We start from the raw sequence: 23,491 nt of genomic DNA, 5'->3' as shown, positions 1-23,491 counted from the left end.
ACGTGCCCCTGGGGATACGTAGAGGTCTTCCAGAGGGTACATCAACTCATTTAGATATTTTCCTAGTTTTACAACAGGCTACATAAAAAGCACTGGCCAAGTCAGCACAAACTAAAATTTCATACAGACAATAACTTGCTTACACTGCTCTACATGCTATACACTGAAATGTAAGTACAATATTTATGTTCCAGTTGATTTATTTTATAATTATATAGTAAAAATAAGAAAGTAAGCAATATTTCAGTAATATCATGCTGTGACACTTTTGTATTTTTATGTCTGATTTTGTAAGCAAGTAGTTTAAGTGAGGAGTAACTTGGGGGTACACAAGACCACTCCTGAGCTGGCGGGCATGGGCCAGCCATGAGTTTTCCTTTGCTGTATAGACATACTCAGTCTATGAATACAATGTTGTTCTTAGAAAATGGCTGGAGTTTTGGCTGTGTGCCTATGTATATAATTTTTTTTAAAATGCAAAATAAAGGATAACTCTTGTCTGGAAAGTGCTTCTGAAGTTTAAATTGATTGCAAGACTAATCTCTACAGTTATAAAACCTTACCAGGTCTACCATTTTAATAGTGATTTTAAAAGCAGCTACATTTCCAATTTTCTTCACCAAAACAATTGCATTTCTAGACAAATTACCTGGACTACGAATGTCTTATCCCCAAATCCTGGAGTCATTCCCAGAAGGCTCATATATGAAGCTTCATTGATGAAGTTTTCAATTCCATGGAAGAGACCACGACCAGTGGCAGAGATACGTCCGTGGATACCACCTTGGCTGATAGGTTTACCAGTGACACAAGCATGGGCATTAATATCCTGCAAGACAGTTTAGAATTCTATAAACTGCATCAATCTTTCCAAGAAAAGGATCAGTCAAACAACAGCTGAGGTATAATGTGTAGGTGAGCTTCAAACACATTAACAGATTTCTTTCCATGATGTACTTACATTATAGCTTTTACTGACAGCAATAATGAAGATATGAACCACCTTTTTAAGCTTACCTCTCCAAACTCCCTTGCTCAGCTTACCATAAGCATCTTAGAAAAATTCTACCCTGCCATACAATGTAGTGTAATTACATAACCACAGTACTTGAGATACTGTGCAATTTTCTGAAGTGTTGTGATTTGCACAATTCAGCTCTATGTTTACATTAATTTACAGTGGTCTGTTTAGTGATGTTGTAAGGATGAAGGGCCCAGAGAGAAGCTGCCATCTGACTAGCCACAGAAAGGTAGTGAGCTGTATGACTACAATTGTGATAACCATCATTGTTCTTGACAAATTAATCCTTTAAAACAACATAAAAAGTTTAGACGTATCTATGGGCAGTTTAAAGATGATTAAACAGTTTTAGCTGCAAACAGTCACAACAGGAAACATAAATATTATTATCTGAAAGCATGCAGTACAGGCATACTAACAACTTTAGAAGTGAGTACACACTGATCTGGCTGAGATGCTATCATAAGAAATTTACCCCCAAGTAACAGGTTTTACCCACACATGTTATGAACTAGTCTTTCCTACTGTCTGAAAAGAGGGGCCACAGTTGACCTCAAGACGATAGCCTACAGTGCAAAGTCATCTGGAAAAACAATAGATAGGTATCTTTTCCCACATGGAAAGGCACTCACATGCCACCAAACCCCCATTTTTTACACAGTCTCAAACGAAATAAACCTTCTACCTAGTTGCCTTACATGTGCTTGATACCCAAAGTAAACCCTACTCCTTAAAACTCTGACAAAGATTAACGTATAGGAGTCTCATTATCCTTCATTTTCCAACAGTGAGGTCCATCTTATTAAAAACTTTATTCCAAAATCTAAATTTAAAGTGTTTCCTTCAGAAAGTATTCAGAGTAGCAGCCATGTTAGTCTGCATCCACAAAAAGAAAAGGAGTACTGCTCCCTCTGGTGGTAAGTCAGCTGTAACCACTTACCAGGGGTACAACCATCTTGGCCAATCCACAAAGTATTACCAAGTTTCCAATCAGTTACATTTAAAAAAAATCTAAACAGAAATGAGTAGCCTATAAGCACATAGCTGATGAACACAGCTTCTTTCCACAATTCCCTCCATCAGAGAGGCCAATGCCTTAGAAAATACAAGGGAATGTGGAAAGAAAGCAAAGAGTTGTACTAGTGCACTAATGTGAATTTCAGAGCTGAGAAGTTTAGTCATATTTCTTCATTCAGTGATCAAGAAACTTACTGTGGGTTTTCTGGACAACTTAATATGGTACCCATTAAAGACGTAATTGGTTTGGCAGGAAAGGGCCACTATTCTTAAAGCCATCCACATTCAGATAGCAATGTTGTATATGCCTCTGAGCCCAACTGTAGCATAGCTGAGAACTTGGATGATGAAGACGTTGAACAGTACAGGGGCAAGGACACAGCCTTGTTTGACTCCATTTGAAATGGGAAAGGAGTCAGTGAGATCTCCATTAAAAAGTACCTGACCTTGCATCCCCTCATGAAATAAACAAATGATCTTTACCAGTTTTGGTGGGCAACCAAGTTTGCTGAGGATCATCCATAATCCTTCTCTATTGACTGTATCAAATGCTTTTGTCAGATCGATGAAAACACTGAACAGATTCATGTTTTGTTTGATACATTTTTCTTGTATTTGCCGGATACTGAAAATCATGTCTATGGTGCTATGACCAGGTCTGAATCTGCACTGAGTCTCAGGTCTGGTCTACACTACGGGATTAGGTCAAATTTAGCCGCATTAGGTCAATTTTAAAATGAATGCATCCACACAACCAACCCCGTTCCATCGACTAAAAGGGCTCTTAAAATCGACTTCTGTACTCCTTCCCAGCTATAAAATCGACCTTGCTGGGTCGAATTTGGGGTAGTACGGACACAAATAGATGGTATTGGTCTCTGGAAACTATCCCAGAGTGCTCCATTGTGACCGCTCTGTACAGCGCTTTGAACTCTGATGCACTAGCCAGATACACAGGAAAAGCCCCAGGAACTTTTGAATTTCATTTCCCGTTTGGTCAGCATGGCGAACTCAGCAGCACAGGTGACCATGCAGCCCCCCAGAATTGCAAACGAGCTCCAGCACAGACTGAAAGGGAGACACTGGATCTGACTGCTGTATGGGGAAAAGCATCTGTGCAGACAGAACTCTGATCAAAAAGAAGAAATGTAAATATATTTGCCAAAATCTCACAGGGTATGTTGGAGAGAGGCTACAATAGGGACACACAGCAGTGCCACATGAAAGTTAAGGAGCTGAGGCAAGCCTACCAAAAGAAAAAGGAGGCAAACAGTCGCTCCGGATCACAGCCCCATACATACCCCGCTTCTATGATCAGCTGCATGCCATTCTAGGAGGGGACACTACCACTTCCCCACCACTGTCTGTGGACACCTGCAAGGGGGAAGTCTCACACAACAGGGAGGAGGATTTTGTGGATGAGGAGGAAGAGGAGGAGGAGGAGAACGCACAGCAGGCAAGCAGTGAATCTGGGCATCCAGCCACTCCACTCCAGAGGATGGCCCAAGCAACAGAAGGCTGTCATTCAAACAGTTTGATTTGTAGTATGGCTAAAATAAGCCATGTGGCCTTGTCCTTCCCTCCTCCACCACCCCACCTGGGCTACCTTGTCAGTTATCTCCCCTTTTTTTTTTTAAATTAATAAAGAAAGAATGAACGGTTTCAAAACAATAGTTACTTCATTTCGAAGGAAGGAGCGTGGTTGGCTTACAGGGAATTAAAAATCAACAACGGGGGCATGTTTGTATCAAGGACAAATACACACAACTGTCACACCAAAGCCTGGCCACTCACGAAACTGGTTTTCAAAGCCTCTCTGATGCGCAGTGCGCCTTGCGGTGCTCTTCTAATTGCCCTGGTGTCTTGCTGCTCAAAATCGGATGCCAGACGATTTGCCTCAACCTCCCACCCTACCATAAACGTCTCCCCCTTACTCTCACAGATATTATCGAGCACACAGCAAGCAGCAATAACAATGGGAATGTTGGTTGTGCTGAGGTCTGACCTAGTTAGCAAATAGCGCCAGCGAGCTTTTAAGTGTCCAAAGGCACATTCTACCACCATTCTGCACTTGCTCAGCCTATAGTTGAACTTCTCACTACTGTCCAGGTTGCCTGTGTATGGCTTCATGAGCCTTGGGAGCAAGGGGTAGGCTAGGACCCAAGGATAATTATTGGCATTTCAACATCCCCAACGGTAATTATCTGGTCTGGGAAGTAAGTCCCTTCTTGCACTTGCTCAAACAGCCCAGAGTTCCTAAAGATGTGAGCATCATGCACCTTTCCCGGCCATCCCACGTTGATGTCAGTGAAACGTCCCTTGTGATCCACTAGTACTTGCAGCACCATTGAAAAGTACCCCCTGCAGTTTACGTACTGGTTGGCAAGGTGCCAAGATAGGGATATGTGTTCTGTCTATCACCCCAGCACAGTTAGGGACACCCACTGCAGCAAAGCCATCCACTATGACCTGCACATTTCCCAGAGTCACTACCCTTGATAACAGAACGTCAATGATTGCATTAGCTACTTGGATCACAGCAGCCCCTACAGTAGATTTATCCACTCCAAATTGATTCCCGACTGACCGGTAGCAGGCAGGCATAGCAAGCTTCCACAGGGCTATCGCTACTCGCTTCTCAACTGCTAGGGCAGCTCTCATCTTGGTATTCCTGCGCTTCAGGGCGGGGGGAAAAGCAACTCACAGAGTTCAAGGGAAGTGGCCTTATGCATGCGCAAGTTTCGCAGCCACTGTGAATCATCCCATACCTGCAACACTATGTGATCCCACCAGTCTGTGCTTGTTTGCAGGGCCCAGAATTGGCATTCTACTATATCAACCAGCCCCACTGCCACCATAATGTCCCAATTGCCACAGCCTGTGCTTTCAGGAACGTCTGTGTCCATGTCCTCATCAAAATCATCTTTGTGCTGGCGTCTCTTAGCCTAGTTCTGCATATACTCCAGCATAATGCGCGAGATGTTTACAATGCTCACAAGAGCAGCGGTGAGCTGAATGGGCTCCATGCTTGCCATGGTTTGGCGTCTGCAGGAGAGCAGAGTTGCAGTGGAAGCGGTGGACGACAACAGATGCCACGAGAATAGATATTTATACAGAACGATGAGAGGACCTGCGAGGTGCATTCATGGCACCAGGAGAGGAGTAGAGCAGAGCTGCAGCAGAAGTAGTGGAGGATGAGAACATGGAGAAATTTGCTATTGAGACTGAGTTCATTTACAAGAGCAGGAGAGCAGAGTTGCAGCAGAAGCAGTGGATGACTATGGTTAGCAGTCGTCCTGCACCATCTGCTGACAGCAGCACCCAGAACACAACAGCAGCGGTGACAGTGAGCTGAGCGGGCTCCACTTGCCGTGGTATGGCATCTGCACAGAAAAAAGGTGCAAAACGATTGTCTGCTGTTGCTTTCACAGACGGAGGGGCGACTGACGACGAACCCAAAACCACCCGCAACAATGTTTTTTTCCCCTTCAGGCATTGGGAGCTTAACCCAGAATTCCAATGAGCGGCAGAAACTGTGGAATAGTTACGCACAGTGCACCACTCCATAAAGTCGATGCTAGCCGTGGTAGTGAGGACGCATTCTGCCGACTTAATGCGCTTCGTGTGGACATACGCATTTGACTGTATAAAAACAATTTCTAAAAATCAACTTCTATAAAATCGACTTAATTTCGTAGTGTAGACATACCCTCAAGTAGATTGGCTTCTGAGACAGACGAAATTGTTCGGGTTCAGGAGGACATGAGCAAAGATTTTTCCAGCGACAGATAACCATGTAATATTTCTCCTACTATCACAGGATATGTTGCTGCCTTTATTTTTAAATAAAGGAATAATTGTGGCATCTTTGAAGTCTTGTGGCATTTCTTCACTGTCCCAGATGTCAGTAAGGATCTTCTGGAGTGTTATCACTTTTGGACCAGCAGATTTATATATTTACCAACAGTAAAAAGCGTATCTTCCAACTTTAGTGACCAAAACTTAATGCAAAGTAGGTCTGAGTACGCCCTGGTCTACACTAGGACTTTAGGTCGAATTTAGCAGCGTTAAATCGATGTAAACCTGCACCCGTCCACACAATGAAGCCCTTTATTTCGACTGAAAGGGCTCTTAAAATCGATTTCCTTACTCCACCCGTGACAAGTGGATTAGCGCTTAAATCGACGTTGCCGGCTCGAATCTGGGGTACTGTGGACACAATTCGATGGTATTGGCCTCCGGGAGCTATCCCAGAGTGCTCCATTCTGACAGCTCTGGACAGCACTCTCAACTCAGATGCACTGGCCAGGTAGACAGGAAAAGAACCGCGAACTTTTGAATCTCATTTCCTGTTTGGCCAGCGTGGCAAGCTGCAGGTGACCATGCAGAGCTCATCAGCACAGGTGACCATGATGGAGTCCCAGAATCGCAAAAGAGCTCCAGCATGGACCGAACGGGAGGTACGGGATCTGATCGCTGTTTGGGGAGAGGAATCCGTGCTATCAGAACTCCGTTCCAGTTTTCGAAATGCCAAAACCTTTGTGAAAATCTCCCAGGGCATGAAGGACAGAGGCCATAACAGGGACCCGAAGCAGTGCCGCGTGAAACTGAAGGAGCTGAGGCAAGCCTACCAGAAAACCAGAGAGGCGAACAGCCGCTCTGGGTCAGAGCCCCAAACATGCCGCTTCTATGATGAGCTGCATGCCATTTTAGGGGGTTCAGCCACCACTACCCCAGCCGTGTTGTTTGACTCCTTCAATGGAGATGGAGGCAGTACGGAAGCAGGTTTTGGGGACGAAGAAGATGATGATGAAGAGGAGGTTGTAGATAGCTCACAGCAAGCAAGCGGAGAAACCGGTTTTCCCGACAGCCAGGAACTGTTTCTCACCCTAGACCTGGAGCCAGTACCCCCCGAACCCACCCAAGGCTGCCTCCTGGACCCAGCAGGCGGAGAAGGGACCTCTGGTGAGTGTACCTTTTAAAATACTATACATGGTTTAAAAGCAAGCATGTGAAAGGATTACTTTGCCCTGGCATTTGCGGTTCTCCTAGATGTAGTCCTACAGCCTTTGCAAAAGGTTTCTGGGGAGGGCAGCCTTATTTCGTCCTTCATGGTAGGACACTTTACCACTCGAGGCCAGTAACACGTACTCGGGAATCATTGTAGAACAAAGCATTGCAGTGTATGTTTGCTGGCATTCAAACAACATCCGTTCTTTATCTCTCTGTGTTATCCTCAGGAGAGCGAGATATAATTCATGGTCACCTGGTTGAAATAGAGTGCTTTTCTTCAGGGGACACTCAGAGGAGCCCATTCCTGCTGGGCTGTTTGCCTGTGGTTAAACAGAAATGTTCCCTGCTGTTAGCCACAGGGAGGGGGGAAGGTTGAGGGGGTAGTCACGCGGTGGGAGGAGGCAAAATGCGACCTTGTAACGAAAGCACATGTGCTATGTATGTAATGTTAACAGCAAGGTTTACCCTGAAAGAGTGTAGCGACTGTTTTATAAAATATGTCTTTTTAAATACCGCTGTCCCTTTTTTTTTCTCCACCAGCTGCATGTGTTTCAATGATCACAGGATCTTCTCCTTCCCAGAGGCTAGTGAAGCTTAGAACGAAAAAAAAACGCACTCGCGATGAAATGTTCTCCGAGCTCATGCTGTCCTCCCACACTGACAGAGCACAGACGAATGCGTGGAGGCAAATAATGTCAGAGTGCAGGAAAGCACAAAATGACCGGGAGGAGAGGTGGAGGGCTGAAGAGAGTAAGTTGCGGGCTGAAGAGAGTAAGTGGCGGGCTGAAGAGAGGGCTGAAGCTCAAATGTGGCGGCAGCATGATGAGAGGAGGCAGGATTCAATGCTGAGGCTGCTGCAGGACCAAACCAGTATGCTCCAGTGTATGGTTGAGCTGCAGCAAAGGCAGCTGGAGCACAGACTGCCACTGCTGCCCCTCTGTAACCAACCGCCCTCCTCCCCAAGTTCCATAGCCTCCACACCCAGACGCCCAAAAACGCGGTGGGGGGTCCTCCGGCCAACCAGCCACTCCACCACAGAGGATTGCCCAAAAAAAAGAAGGCTGTCATTCAATAAGTTTTAAAGTTGTAAACTTTTAAAGTGCTGTGCTTAAAGTGATGTGTGGCATTTTCCTTCCCTCCTCCACCACCCCTCCTGGGATACCTTGGTAGTCATCCCCCTATTTGTGTGATGAATGAATAAAGAATGCATGAATGTGAAGCAACAATGACTTTATTGCCTCTGCAAGCGGTGATTGAAGGGAGGAGGGGCGGGTGGTTAGCTTACAGGGAAGTAGAGTGAACCAAGGGGCGGAGGGGTTTCATCAAGGAGAAACAAACAGAACTTTCACACCATAGCCTGGCCAGTCATGAAACTGGTTTTCAAAGCTTCTCTGATGCATACCGCACCCTCCTGTGCTCTTCTAACCGCCCTGGTGTCTGGCTGCGCGTAACCAGCAGCCAGGCGATTTGCCTCAACCTCCCACCCCGCCATAAACGTCTCCCCCTTACTCTTACAGATATTGTGGAGCACACAGCAAGCAGTAATAACAGTGGGAATATTGGTTTCGCTGAGGTCTAAGCGAGTCAGTAAACTGCGCCAGCGCGCCTTTAAACGTCCAAATGCACGTTCTACCACCATTCTGCACTTGCTCAGCCTGTAGTTGAACAGCTCCTGACTACTGTCCAGGCTGCCTGTGTACGGCTTCATGAGCCATGGCATTAAGGGGTAGGCTGGGTCCCCAAGGATACATATAGGCATTTCAACATCCCCAACAGTTATTTTCTGGTCTGGGAATAAAGTCCCTTCCTGCAGCTTTTGAAACAGACCAGAGTTCTTGAAGATGCGAGCATCATGCACCTTTCCTGGCCATCCCACGTTGATGTTGGTGAAACGTCCCTTGTGATCCACCAGAGCTTGCAGCACTATCGAAAAGTACCCCTTGCGGTTTATGTACTCGGCGGCTTGGTGCTCCGGTGCCAAGATAGGGATATGGGTTCCATCTATAGCCCCACCACAGTTAGGGAATCCCATTGCAGCAAAGCCATCCACTATGACCTGCACATTTCCCAGGGTCACTACCCTTGATATCAGCAGATCTTTGATTGTGTGGGCTACTTGCATCACAGCAGCCCCCACAGTAGATTTGCCCACTCCAAATTGATTCCCAACTGACCGGTAGCTGTCTGGCGTTGCAAGCTTCCACAGGGCTATCGCCACTCGCTTCTCAACTGTGAGGGCTGCTCTCATCTTGGTATTCATGCGCTTCAGGGCAGGGGAAAGCAAGTCACAAAGTTCCATGAAAGTGCCCTTACGCATGCGAAAGTTTCGCAGCCACTGGGAATCGTCCCAGACCTGCAACACTATGCGGTCCCACCAGTCTGTGCTTGTTTCCCGAGCCCAGAATCGGCGTTCCACAGCATGAACCTGCCCCATTAGCACCATGATGCATGCATTGGCAGGGCCCATGCTTTCAGAGAAATCTGTGTCCATGTCCTGATCACTCACGTGACCGCGCTGACGTCGCCTCCTCGCCCGGTATCGCTTTGCCAGGTTCTGGTGCTGCATATACTGCTGGATAATGCGTGTGGTGTTTAATGTGCTCCTAATTGCCAAAGTGAGCTGAGCGGCCTCCATGCTTGCCTTGGTATGGCGTCCGCACAGAAAAAAGGCGCGGAACGATTGTCTGCCGTTGCTCTGACGGAGGGAGGGGCGACTGACGACACGGCTTACAGGGTTGGCTTCAGGGAGCTAAAATCAACAAAGGGTGTGCCTGTACATCAAGGAGTATTTCAGGCAGGACTGCACAGAGGGTTCCAATAAGAAATGGTGCACCTAAGTTATCGTTTTTATTGGAACAAGGAGGTTAGCCTGGCCTCTGATTGATACATGGCTAGATTTACCTCGCTGCACCTTCTCTGTGAGTGACTGCAGTGTGATCTAGAGGAATGAGTCCCCTAGACAGGGGAGGAGGCAAATGAGTACAAAACAAATCTGGTCTATTTCTTGTTCTGACCCACTCCATCTATCTTTTACATCTTTGGCTGGCAGCAGACGGTGCAGAAGGACTGCATGCCATCCACATCTCATGGCTGCTCGGCAGAAGATGGTACAGTACGACTGCTAGCAGTCCATATCGCCTGCCCACTCACCATAAGACGGTTTAATAGGACTGACTGCAGGACTAAAGAGAATGACCTGGTCAAGTCACTCCAAATTTAGTCCCTGCGCCCATGTCTGCTCAGGCGCTCCCAGCCGACGTGGCCAGGAGCACCTCGGACATGACGATGACGGCTACCAGTCGTACTGTACCGTCTGCTGCCACAAGGCAAGGGGTTGCTGCTACTGTGTAGCAATGCCGTACCGCGTCTGCCAGCACCCAGGAGACATAGGGTGACGGTTACCTGAGCGGGCTCCATGCTTGCCGTGGTATGGCGTCTGCACAGGTAACTCAGGAAAAAAGGCGCGAAATGATTGTCTGCCCTTGCTTTCACGGAGGGAGGGAGGGAACGGGGGCCTGGCGATATGTACCCAGAACCACCCATGACAATGTTTTAGCCCCATCAGGCATTGGGATCTCAACCCAGAATTCCAATGGGCAGCGGAGACTGCGGGAACTGTGGGATAGCTACCCACAGTGTAACGCTCCGGAAGTCGACTCTAGCCTCGGTACTGTGGAAGCGCTCCGCCGAGTTAATGCACTTAATGCACTTAGAGCATTTTCTGTGGGGGGACACACACTCGAATATATAAAACCGATTTCTAAAAAACCGACTTCTATAAATTCGACCTTATTCCGTAGTGTAAACATACCCTAAGAAGGTGCCATTGTTACATGCTTAGAACTAAATGTTTTAGTTATTGGTTTTTGCTTTCAACTTTAAATTCATCTTACTAAAGTTTGTCTGTGTATAGCTTACACCTCCGCAGAACCTGGCAAAACAAGTTGGGTTTATGGAGTGGGAAAAGGAAGCAGGAAAACTCTCAGTGCTGTAGAGTTTACTATTTTCCTGTGCAGTGGTTCAGCTCTTTTTAATAAACGTTTAGTTTTCCATTTAAGAATTACAAAGAAGATACTACAAGAACCTTCCATAAATGGACAGATAGTATTGAAAAGTATGGAGAAACTTCATTTTTACAGCACACAAGTCTTAGGTCCCTGCCTTGAGTTCTCAGCAGCACATAACCGACAGGTTGTTGGGTTATAATGAAATGTGTATTTTTGTATTTTAAGAATGTTTTACTGTGCTGGCGGTATACTATTTATAGTGTCTAGCTTTTAGTTTCCTTAAGGACTTCAATTTTGTAATTCACGACAGGGCAATATATTAGCACTATATTAACAAGTATGGTCAGAGTTACCAGGGGCTAATGACAGATCTCACTGAAAATTTGTTTGTGGGTCTTTATTTTTAAATACTGCTGTGAAAAGACGATGACATTGGACAAATGGTTTAATGCAGTTTGAATAGGACCATACTATTTGTTCCATTATATGCAACACACGAACACATATCAAATGATTGCTGAAGCAGCTTCTTTTTTTGGAAAATGGTCATATCAACTGAACTTTTACATTGTGATGTCTGAAGAGGAGGTCTTCATGCTTTTTTTTCATATACATGACCTAAAACCCCATCATTGAAGTGCTATAGTTACATGCACAATTAAATAAAATTAGAGGACTAGTCAACAAGGCAATAAATCTCTGACATAATGTTGGCTGGGTTTCTGCAAAGAGCAAGGAAGCTCTTCTACTTTGAAGCATTTGCTCAGAACTTACATAGTGTCCTATGGTATTGGCGTAGGTATCTGCAATCCAGGACATCTCCCGCTCACCTGTGCTCATATCAGGGGCAGGCACATCAATACCAGGCCCTATTAGCAAGAGTAAAAACAAGTCTCAAGGATTAAATACAAATATTTATCTTCAAATTCTCTCTCTCTGCTCCCCTTGGTGTGACAGCTGAGATTGGTTAAAATGACCTACTTTCATATTTAAACCTCAGTTATTCAAGGAAGAACAGACCATACTTTTAACAACTGTGGATTTTAGACACCATATCTTGTTTTAGTAACCTGGCAAAACCCCTTTAAGCTATCAAAATCATTGGCTATCTGGTCCACATTTTATTTAATCAAAAATGTAGTTAGTGTTAAGATAACACATCAAAAGCGTGTTTGTGCTTTTGCTTTATTTATCTAATATATTTCATGTGGACCATTGTAGAAAGGAAGGAGAGAAAAAGCTACACACATATACAACTTATACTTAGCATAACTACACTTGGTTTTAAATGTAAAAGCCATATACTTGAGTTTCATTCTTCTTTACATCAACGTTCTCAGTTTGAGTAAATTTTCTTGCTTGCAAATATTTGCTATGCTGTTCTAGATATTGCAGTCTAGTTTATTGATAACAGTTTTTCCTCTACTCATTTCTTATTCACTGTATCAGAGGTAACCTCTTAAGAATGGGAGAGGCAAGGTGTCTTTCATGAAGAACATTCCTGGAGGCATCTCCATGTAACCCCTACCAGTAATTACATGTACTCTTCTGGGTAACTGCTTACGGACTGTGCTAAGCCAAACTATTTGAAATAAACAAGGTCTAGATGTCCTTGGCAAGAATTTAAACAAATCAAGCCCCCTTTTAATTTTTCATAATTTCAAACAAATTACACAGAAGCTCATAAAAAAAAAATCAATGAAGACATTCTATCTAACCATTTCAGTTGACAATGCATCTTAGCTACCACTAAGTACAATACACAAATCATTTATCATTTTGATAAATATATTTGTATCGACACTGACAGACTCTCATGCATCCTAGAAAACAGATACTTCTGCCCATGTAGACAGCAATAAAATGGAAGATACATGAATATGCTTGTTGGGACAGCTATAGGGACTTTGTTTTCTTAAGAGGTCAGGAATGAAAGAAAAACCTTGCCTTATTCCTCTGCTGCTCCTATGAAACTAAGAGCTCTTTGCCTGCAAGTGTTTCAGCAAGTTCAACTAGGAACTCTTCAAGTAGATAGGCTTAGGTGTTCAAAGAGATTGAATGAAATGTATCACCTATAAATGTGCCACACAGGCTATGGGTTCATTTAATTGCCTGTGTTTCTTTTGAAACCATTTCTTGGTTGCTATGGGGTGGATCTTCTATTTCCTTCCTCTGATATCAGCCAAACACCTTGATTTTGAGACTACAGGAAACAGGGTAGTAGTGAACAGTTCAATCTAAAAAGACCATACATAACCAACCATATTTCAAGTGTGACAAATTAAGTGTTCTGAGCTAACCATAAATTAAGCATAGAGCTACACTTATCACCTAAAAAGAAAAGGAGGACTTGTGGCACCTTAGAGACTAACCAATTTATTTGAGCATGAGCTTTCGTGAGCTACAGCTCACTTCATCAGATGTTTACCGTGGAAACTGCAGCAGACTTTATTGCTAACTGCTAACTTTAAGAACTAACTGCTGCAGTTTCCACGGTAAACATCTGATGAAGTGAGCTGTAGCTCACGAAAGCTCATGCTCAAATAAATTGGTTAGTCTCTAAGGTGCCACAAGTCCTCCTTTTCTTTTTGCGAATACAGACTAACACGGCTGTTCCTCTGAAACTTATCACCTAAACTATTTTAAACTTTCATAGAAAATTTACTGCAACTTGAGAGTATGTAGGGAATTTAATTCTTTCTAAATGGGAATGTCATTACCTTAATATGTACACAGCAGAATTGGCATAAATCCTTTATTGCTAGGTACTCAGCAATTTGACATTAGCTGAAGCATGTTTGCATCACAGAGCCTACATCATACTAAAGATACCAAACACCTTCTTAAAAGCAGAAATCCAAATGATGTGCATCAATCTCACATTAGACCAGAAGGGGTTAATGAGAGCCTGTGAGCTTAATTTGCCTTACCCTGCTACACTCGCAGAAGATGTCAAGCATGGAGGGAGAAGTTAAAAGGGTTGGACCCAGCTCAGTTGGGGGCTGACCAGGAAGGAGAGCAGATGGCCGGCTGTCACTCAGTGAGAGAATTCTACAGCAAGAGAACTGATTTGGACTGTGGGCCAGCAGCACCTCCCTAAAGGTAGGCCTATCACAGGGATCTCAAGACAGTTGGGAAGGTAAGTGGGAGCAAGTGAGTCCCCCCAGAATTCTCTATTCTGCGAAAGGGGCTGCAGGAAGACTTCTGCAAGGTCATGGACTGCCCTGTCAGGGAACCAGAGAGAACTTCTACAGCAGAACCAGGTGGGTGGTAGAAAGCACGAAGAAGCTCTGCAGTGAGCCTATGGAAGAGGCTTAGAGAAAGAGGCACTGATACACTGTGAACCCAGGAAGAGGCTATGGCAAAGACTCAAGACAGGTGCAGGGATACAGCAAGGGATCTGTGTAGTCAGGCTCTGATTGCTTAGAAGAGTCCCTGAACCAGAATCTAGTGGAGAGGGAGGGCCATAGTTCCCCCCACCCACTGAGGAAGGTGTAACAGAAACCCCCTAACCAGGGGTAAAGACTATTGAAAACCCCTAATATCCAGAGTAAAAATTAACAAATCCTGAGTTGGACTGAAGGCCGAATGTGAGATTGATGAAGTATTGTCTCACTCTGCAAGGCAGGGGCACTATATCTGACCCCATCAGAGGGCCAAGTTGCAAGACGTATCACAACAGGCTGGAGCAGCTTAGCAGCAGGGGTGGTAATGGAGGAGAGCCTGCTATGCTACACCCAGCCACCAGGGGTGTACTGACTGGGGTGAGTCACATGTTTACAGGATACTATCTAGTCTACATTGCTAACACACATGAAATTAGATTCCCAAGTTTACTAGTATCAGGGGCATAGACACAGGTGGGCCAAGGCCCACCCACTTAACATCCAGACCCACCCAAATCTGAGCAGGGATGTAGTGCTGCCACAGCGGCCCGGAGCATCACTTTCGCACCTGAAATTCAGGATGGAGCTAAGCGCCCGCCCTTCAGAAAGCTACGCTCCGGCAGCTCTGCCTTGCTATTTTCTGAGCCGCCTCATGCACGTGCCCAGCTCGGCAGGTGAAGCCCCGTGTCTGGGGGCACCAGTGCTAGGAAGAGAGCATGACATCGTGGGAGAAGCTGAGCTAGCACAGTGTCATTGCTCGTCCACCCAAAAGTCAGGGCCCACCCAAATTCCCATTCCTAGCTATGCCACTGACTAGTATTAGTCACTGTACTTACATACCAATAAATCCCTTCTTTGCCAGCTCCATAGTAAATCTTCTTGTGATCTTTTCCAATTCATTATCCTATTAAGAAAATATAGTGAGTGCCACAGGAGTCATTAAGATTTGGTATAAATGTTCAAAGTTGGCCTAAAATTTCCCACGAAGTGTTTTTTTTAAAGCTGTTGATGTATTTACGCATCAATTTCCATATTGTCTGCCTGGTAACTCCCTTTTTTGTAAGGTCAGTATAGTAGGTGAATTGCTTAGGGAGGTCTTATTTTCTTTATGTATGTTTTCAGTTATTCAAAAGAAATCATGAATGCATCAGGGAAACAAAGGTAAGGACACTGTTTGGTCAAATATTTCAGTGTTGAAGACAACTTGTAAAACAACCATTATCCTAGCAAACAAATGGAATATAAATTAGATACATAGTAGATGAAAGCAATCAGTCCTGATTATTGCATAATTAACTCAAAGCTTCAGTAATTCATACAAATATTAAGTTTATTTGAACTTTGACATTTCATGTAGTGGCTCTTCTAGTTCTATAACATCTGATTACTGGAAAACATGGCTGCAATTGGCCCTCTTTAAAAATCAGTAAGCTAATCACCCATGTTATATAATACTTGGACTTTAAAAATGTGTCAACCTTATTGCTAGAGAAAGTTTATGGTACACTAAGTGCAAAATTATTCTGAGAAGAAAGGTAATGGTTGGGATTAAGCTTTCTGCATGAATAGCATCATTTGAAACAAAAATCTAGGCTGCAGACTAGTTGAACTGCCTTTAAGTTTCAGAAAAAGACTTAGCAAATTAAATGATATGATGTAAAAGAGTATTTGACCGTTTACACTGGGAGTTCTTAAATATCAAAGTGTTTTTGATACATCTTTGCCTGCCAGTTGGACACACTGTACACCTGGGGGAATTCTGCACCAAAATATTAAAAATTCTCCTAAATTCTGAAATGTTGTCAAAACAACACAATATAATCACTCCAGTTTAAATTATTTTGGTAATTTATTTGAAAATACCTGTCAACAAGTATGTCAACAATACACACAAAAACAAAAAAGATTTCCCCAGGCACAGACAGTTAAAGAAACCCCTATAACAACCCAGTTCCAGTTGGGGGTGTTGGAAGGGGCTGTGTGGGGGCCCCCAGAGCCCACTCCCCCCTCCAAGTCCAGGCACAGGGCATCTCCCTTCCCCAGAGCCCAGCCACAGAGCACCCCCAGCCCAGACACCTACACACCTCCAGAGCCTTTACTCTCCCCCACTTCTTTACTGTCCGACCAGGGGAGGTGGTGTGGTGCAGCTCTGCCCTTCCTCACCCTTTGCCAGAGCTGGGTCTCCAGGGCCAAGAGAATGAGGATCAGGCCTGGCAGCCAGAGTGTGCAGCCTCCATCCTCACTGGGCTGGGCATGCTGCTCATTGCCAGCAGGGCACTGCAGAGTCCAGCAGCCCCTAGTGGCAGCCAGCAGCCCCAGTTCAGTGGGAGAAAACATGGAATTCTGTGCAAATTCTCCCAGGAGTAACACCAAGACTTCATTTAATCCAGGGGTGGGAAATCTTTTTGGCCCGATGGCCACATCTGGGTGGGGAAATTGCATGCAGCACCATGAACAGGAAGGAAGAATCCCATGCACTGCTACAGGCTAGGGACCAACTGGGTAAGCAGCAGTTCTGCAGAAAAGAACCTGGGGATTACAGTGGACTAGAAGTTGGATGAGTCAGCAGTGTGCCCTTGTTGCCAAGAAGGCCAACGGCATATTGGGCTGTATTAGTAGAAGCATTGCCAGCAGATCAAGGGAAGTGATTATTCCCCTCTATTCAGCACTGGTGAGGCCACACGTGGAGTACTGCATCCAGTTTTGGGCCCCCCACTACAGAAAGGATGGGGAGGAGTACAGAGAGTCCAGCAGAGGGCAATGAAAATGATTAGGGGGGTGGGGCACATGACTTATCAGGAGAGGCTGAGGGAACTGGGGTTATTTAGTCTGCAGAAGAGAAGAGTGAGTGGGGATTTGATAGCAGCCTTCAACTACCTGAAGGAGGGTTCCAAAGACTATGGAGCTCGGCTGTTCTCAGTGGTGGCAGATGACAGAACAAGAAGCAGTGGTCTCAAGTTACAGCGGGGGAAGTGTAGGTTGGATATTAGGAAACACTATTTCACTAGGACGGTGGTGAAGAAGTGGAATGGGTTACCTAGGGAGGAGGTGGAATCTCCATCCTTAGAGGTTTTTAAGGCCCAGCTTGACAAAGCCCTGGCTGGGATGATTTAGTCGGTGTTCCTGCTTTGAGCAGGGGATTGGGCTAGATGACCTGCTGAGGTCTCTTCCAACCTTAATATTCTATGATTCTATGATAATGTAGGGCTGGGGCATGGGGTAGGGGTGCGGGAGGAAGTGCAGTGTGCAGGAAGGGGCACAGGGCAGGGGGCTGGGTGCAGGAGGGGGCTCAGGGCAGGGGGTTGGGGGCTCAGCACAGGGGGCTGGGGTGCAGGAGGGGACTCAGGGCAGGGGATTGGAGTGCAGGAGGGGTTTGGGGTGCGGGCTCCAGCCCGGTGCCACTTACCTTGAGCGGCTCCAGAGTGGCAGCGGCATGCAGCAGGGCTAAGGCAGGCTCTCTGCCTGTTTGCCCTGGCCTCTGGGGGGGGGAGGGCAGAGGGCACCTCGTGCTGCCCTCACCTGTGGTACCTCTCCCAAAGCTCCCATTGGCCACTGCTCTCTGTTCCCAGCCAATGGGAGCTGCAGGGGGGCAGTGCCTGCAGGCAAGAGCAGCTTGTGGAGCCCTCTGCCCACCCCCTCTCCCCCAGGGGGCACAGAGTCGTGGTGCCAGCTGCTTCCAGGAGCAGTGTGGGGCCAGGCAGGCAGGGAACCTGCCTTAGCCCCGCTGCGCCATGGGGCTGGTAATCCCGCAGGTCGGATCCAAAGCCCTGATGGACCGGATCCAGCCCATGGGCTGTAGTTTGCCCACCCCTGATTTAATCTCTTCAAAGGAAGAAATAATAGGTGGATTTCTACTGAGCTTTCAATGCTGTCCTACAAAAGAGCTTTTGTTAACACAATACATGTATATAATTTAGACTTACAGTATAGTTCTTAGTATTGATCTTAACACCAGCCTTTGCACCACCAAATGGCACATCTGAAAAAAAATGTAAAGGAGAAGAGTTTCATTTTTCAAGATAAAAGTAGAACAGAAATGACAAGATCTTTAAATTATGCAAAAAAGGGTAGCTTCGATAAGTTTGTGTAAACATAAGTATTTGAAACTTATCAGTCACTAAACCCTCACTGTCAACTGCAAAGCTGACTCTGCCGCATCCACAGCACAATTTCACTAATATGTTCACTAAAAATCTACATTCTGTTCATAAAAGGGGCAGTCTTTTCAGATCAACTGGAAGAGGATCTTCTAAACACAGGAAGTGTAAGATCTACTTGAATCTATTTCTTTCAAGTTTTGCTGTTTATTAAGGACACTTTTGTTAAAATACAATCTTAGACCTTCCTTACAGCCCCATCTACTCAATCCTGAAATAAGTCCTTATGGTCAAGTGGGATGTTTCCATGTGATAGTAACATATTAAGCATGGGATCATTTTACTGAGAGGAAGCACAGTAGAAGAGCTGAATGCAGAGAACAAAGTACTATTCAAAAACATGTAGCTTCAATAATAGCAAAGGAAATACAGCACTACAGTTACTGGGTAAGCATTCAAAATCACTTGTTGCAGATTTTAACAGGTCAGATTTTAGTAAAAGGAAATTAGTATCTAAAAATAACTAAATTCAGTCCTTCAGCTATTTCACAGTGACTTAAATCAATGCTAATTCAAATGACAATTAGAATCTGTACTTGACAAACTAGTATCACTTACCAACCACAGCACATTTGTATGTCATTAGAGAGGCCAAAGCTTTCACCTCATCCACGCTAACATCTGTGCTGTAACGAATACCTGAAAAACGGAGGAAAACAAACAAGAATAAAGTGAGTTTGCAATTAGCATTTGCAAATTGAAAACAGCAACTCTAGGACACCAGCCCACTACATGCAAGTGGGCAAACTCTCTCTCAGCTTGTCAAGATTGAAGTAAGAGATGATGTACACCAGCCTCAAAATAACAAAAGCAGTGTAGGAAATAAAATGCAAATCATTAACCTCAAGTTAGCAGTTTCTGGTAGTTTTCAATGGTAGAAATGAGAGGGGCACTTAATGTATACCATATAGTTAACTTGGGACAAATGATGTACCTTCAAATGAGGGGCAGTTGACAGGTATTATAAGAGTGGGACAGCTTTCCTGTAGCTAAGGTTAAGACCAGCTTTCTGTTTAAAGCTTGACTGTTCTAAGTGCTCTAAAATACATAAGGTTAATCAGATGGCCTTGAAATTTGGTGTGTGTCATGGAAGTACAGGGTAGAGTCAGTGTTCCAAATTTGGGTCCATTTGACTACGGGGTTCTAGAAATACAGCCCCCAGAAAGAGAACAGCTTTTCTTTATGTTGATATATTCTGGCACCTTTTTTTTCCCTCACGGATAGATATCAACTTGCACAGGATACCACCAAAAGCTATTATTTCCCCTACCTATCATTAAATCCACAGACTGTTCTCATATCCCACCTCACAACTGAAAATACCCAGAGGAAGAAGACCTCAGTGCCCTGCTACTGACACAACCTACACAATTCTGTACTGTAACGATGCAGACTGGAACCTCAAGGTATACATCCACCTCTTTCCTTTAATAAAAGCACGTAGGTGAATCTGATCCAGATTTCAGTGAATCATAATCACAACTCTACAATGCTCCTCAAACTAATCCCCAGATCTCATCACAAACACAACTCTTCCCAAGCTGTTCCAATTTACTCTACCATTCTGTACAACTAGGACAGTGAATGCAGCTTGAGTGCATGCAGATAATTCCCAATGGCTATTGCTAGCTTGGGGGAGAAGGCAGAGCTAAGTACTCTATACTTCCTGGTGTTCAGAAGCTGAACTCGACATTCTGGAAGGATATAAGCTATCACTGGGCAACCTTAACTCTGTGTTAACAAAGCTTGCCATTTAAGAATCAGTAGCTTCCAAAATGAATCATTCAGCAACATAATGCTAAAGCTTGCCAGCATTCCTCTAACCCAAAGCTTTGCAACTCATTCACTTGATACAAAATGAAGTGATTTGTCACTGGACATGGAGACCTTTACAATAAAAGATCTTGAGTATGACCTTGCAGGTAGGGTAATACGAAACAGCTTTTGTAAAATTTGAAGGGCTTGTAATATTTTGTACCTTTTTGACTTGGAGGCAGTTCAAAACAAACTGGAAGCTAATTTCACAAGGATTGGGATTACAAATTGTGTCTAAGAACTTTTATCTTTTTCTGATTACTGAAGCTGAAGACAGTGTGTCATATGTCAGAAATTGGTTTTTAAATCTTTTTATATTTAATTTTCATGGCAGCATCATACCACATTACCTGTTACAGCTGCAAAGTAGATAAATTTTTTTAGTCAACCCTATCTGGGTACATAAATAGAGCTTTAGATGCTCAGACTTGCAGTTTAGAATGTGAACTTAGTGCCCACAAAAGCCAGGGGATAACAGCACAAGGTTGCAATCAAAAGTAGCTACTGTGCAAGTTTCTCCCACAGCTCTACAGAGTCTAAATTCTAACCTACAATGATTCTCTACCCTAGTCCTATAATTCTTGAGCACAGGCTGTAAATTGTGCCAAACTTCGGGGGTGCGGGGGGAAGTAGTTGTAGCAGGGACAGAGTGTACACTGGAAACTAGAAAAAGACTCCACAGATTTCCTATTATCCAAAGAAGAGCACAAATCCAGGTCCTCAAACTTGAAAAGCAGTATCCAAAGTAAACTCCTGAGCTCCTATGAAAGCCATTCCTGAATGCACTGGAAACGATCCCAAGTCTACAAAGAAACTGAGTGCAGCTCAAAAGTTTGCAGCCAAATTTCTGCCCTCCTACGTGAACACACTTTTCAATAAGTCTAACAAAAGTTATAGGGCTGAATGCTTCCCTCAGAACAGGCATATGATTTTAGTTTTTGACTGACAGTGAATTAAAAGAGACTGTTAGATTTTTCATTGCAAATTCATTACATAAATGGCTACTGTTGAGACTAGAAATAGCACAAACCATTAAAGGAAATTTTAAGTTTTAAAAAAGGTACAGTGCATTAGAATAGTAATGTTTAACCTCTGAAATGCAGTTTACATGTTCTCCCCACTCTTGCTCTAATAACTCAGAGGAAGCGGAATTAACTAAGTTCCTGAAAATACTTCATCTGGAACGTACACTACATAGGGCACAGCTTGTTCCGACTGACTACAACATTCAATCTTTGTTCAGTTTTTCTGACACACCCATTTTTCTAGAACATGCTTGCCACTCAGTGTCAAACTAGAAGAGGTTGAAGCACCATCTACACCAGGGGTGGGCAAATTTTTTGGCCCGAGGGCCAATCAAGGTTGCAAAACTATATGGAGGGCCGGGTTGGGGAGGCACAGCCTTCCCTAACAGCATGGCCCCCACTCCACCCCCTCCCACTTCTCGCCCCCTGACTGCCCCCCTCAGAATCCCTGACCCATCCAACCCCCCTGCTCCTTGACCTCTGACTGCCCCCTCTTGGGACCCCCACCCCTAACTGCCCCCCCAGAACCCCGCCCCCATCCAACCTCCCCCCCCCCCCCGTCCCCTGAATGCCCCAACCCCTATCCACATCTCCGACCCCTGACAGGCCCCCTGGGACTCCCGTGCCCTATCCAACCTCCCCGTTCCTCATCCCCTAACCGCCGCCCCCCCAACCTCTGCCTCATCCAACCCCCCCCCCACTCCCTGCCTACCCCCACCAAACCCCTGACCCATCCAACCGCCCCCTGCTCCCTGTCCCGATTGCCACCCCGCACCCTTACCAGGCCGGAGCCAGCCACGCCATCTGGCAAGAGCGGTGAGTCAGAGCACTAGCAGTGCGGTGTGGCGTGCTCAGGCTGCAGGGGAGGGATGGGGGGGAGACAGTGGGGGAGGGGCCAGGGGCAAGCCTCCCTGGCCGGGAGCTCAGGGGCCAGGCAGGATGGTCCCGCGGGCCGGATATGGCCTGCAGGCCGTAGTTTACCCACCTCTGATCTATACTAAGTAGAAGCCAGCTTTTCTGTTACCAGGTTATGATATGCTTATTTGACTTAGTTACAGACATGGTTGTCTGTCCACACAGCAGCTGTTTCAACTATATGTCTGTCAGGGTTCCTTTCCCACTCCTAACTCTAGGGTACAGATGTGGGGACCCACATGAAAGACCCCCTAAGCTTATTCTTACCAGCTTAGGTTAAAAACTTCCCCAAGGTACAAACTTTGCCTTGGCCTTGAACAGTATGCTGCCATCACCAAGCGTTTTAAACAAAGAACAGAGAAAAAGACCACTTGGAGACGTCTTTCCCCAAAATAACCCCCAAGCCCCACACCCCCTTTCCTGGGGAAGGCTTGATGATAATCCTCACCAATTTGTACAAGTGAACACAGACCCAAACCCTTGGATTTTAAGAACAATGAAAAGCAATCAGGTTCTTAAAAGAAGAATTTTAATTAAAGAAAAGGTAAAAGAATCACTTCCGTAAAATCAGGATGGAAAAGGCTTTACAGGGTATTCAGATTCAAAACACAGGGGATCTGGGCAAAACCTTAAAGTTACAGAAAACAGGAATAAACCTCCCTCTTAACGCGGAAAATTCACATAAAACAAAAGATAAACGAATCCACCTTGCCTGGCTTACTTATACTGGTTGCAATATTGGAGACTTGGATTAGGATGGTTGGAGAAGATGGATTTCTGTCTGGACTCTCTCAGTCCCAAGAGAGACCAAACATGTAAACAAAGAGCACAAACAAAAGCCTTTCTCCCTCTCCCCCCCCCCAAGATTTGAATGTATCTTGTTCCCTCATTGGTCCTTTGGGTCAGGTGAAAGCCAGGTTAGCTGAGCTTCTTAACCCTTTACAGGTAACAGGATGTTGCCTCTGGCCAGGAGGGATTTTATAGCACTGTATACAGAAAGATGGTTACCCTTCCCTTTATATTTATGACAATGTCAAACAACATTTCCACAGAGATGTAGACTACCAGTCCAAGTCTATTTGGCCAGGCAGCAGAAGACCAACTTTGATGTAGTGAATAGACCCAGTCTTCTTTT

At 45.0% G+C, this 23,491-nt stretch overlaps 1 protein-coding gene across 1 annotated transcript in view; it reads right to left on the bottom strand.

Annotated features, from left to right (window-relative positions):
• The window catches only part of GLUD1 (glutamate dehydrogenase 1), a 59,299-nt gene that overhangs the window by 14,787 nt on the left and 21,021 nt on the right, over positions 1-23,491 (bottom strand). Inside the window, exons 2-6 of the mRNA XM_073353343.2 lie at positions 19,160-19,240; positions 18,368-18,423; positions 15,285-15,348; positions 11,833-11,927; positions 650-829 (exon numbers count right to left, since the gene is read on the bottom strand). Coding sequence (XP_073209444.1) covers positions 650-829; positions 11,833-11,927; positions 15,285-15,348; positions 18,368-18,423; positions 19,160-19,240 — 476 coding nt within the window. The remainder of the gene's footprint in view (positions 1-649; positions 830-11,832; positions 11,928-15,284; positions 15,349-18,367; positions 18,424-19,159; positions 19,241-23,491) is intronic.

Source organism: Lepidochelys kempii, chromosome 7 (assembly GCF_965140285.1).
Source record: "Lepidochelys kempii isolate rLepKem1 chromosome 7, rLepKem1.hap1, whole genome shotgun sequence".
NCBI lineage: Eukaryota > Metazoa > Chordata > Testudines > Cheloniidae > Lepidochelys > Lepidochelys kempii.
The sequence above is the reverse complement of the archived record's forward strand: the minus strand, read 5'-3'. Positions and strand labels throughout refer to the sequence as shown.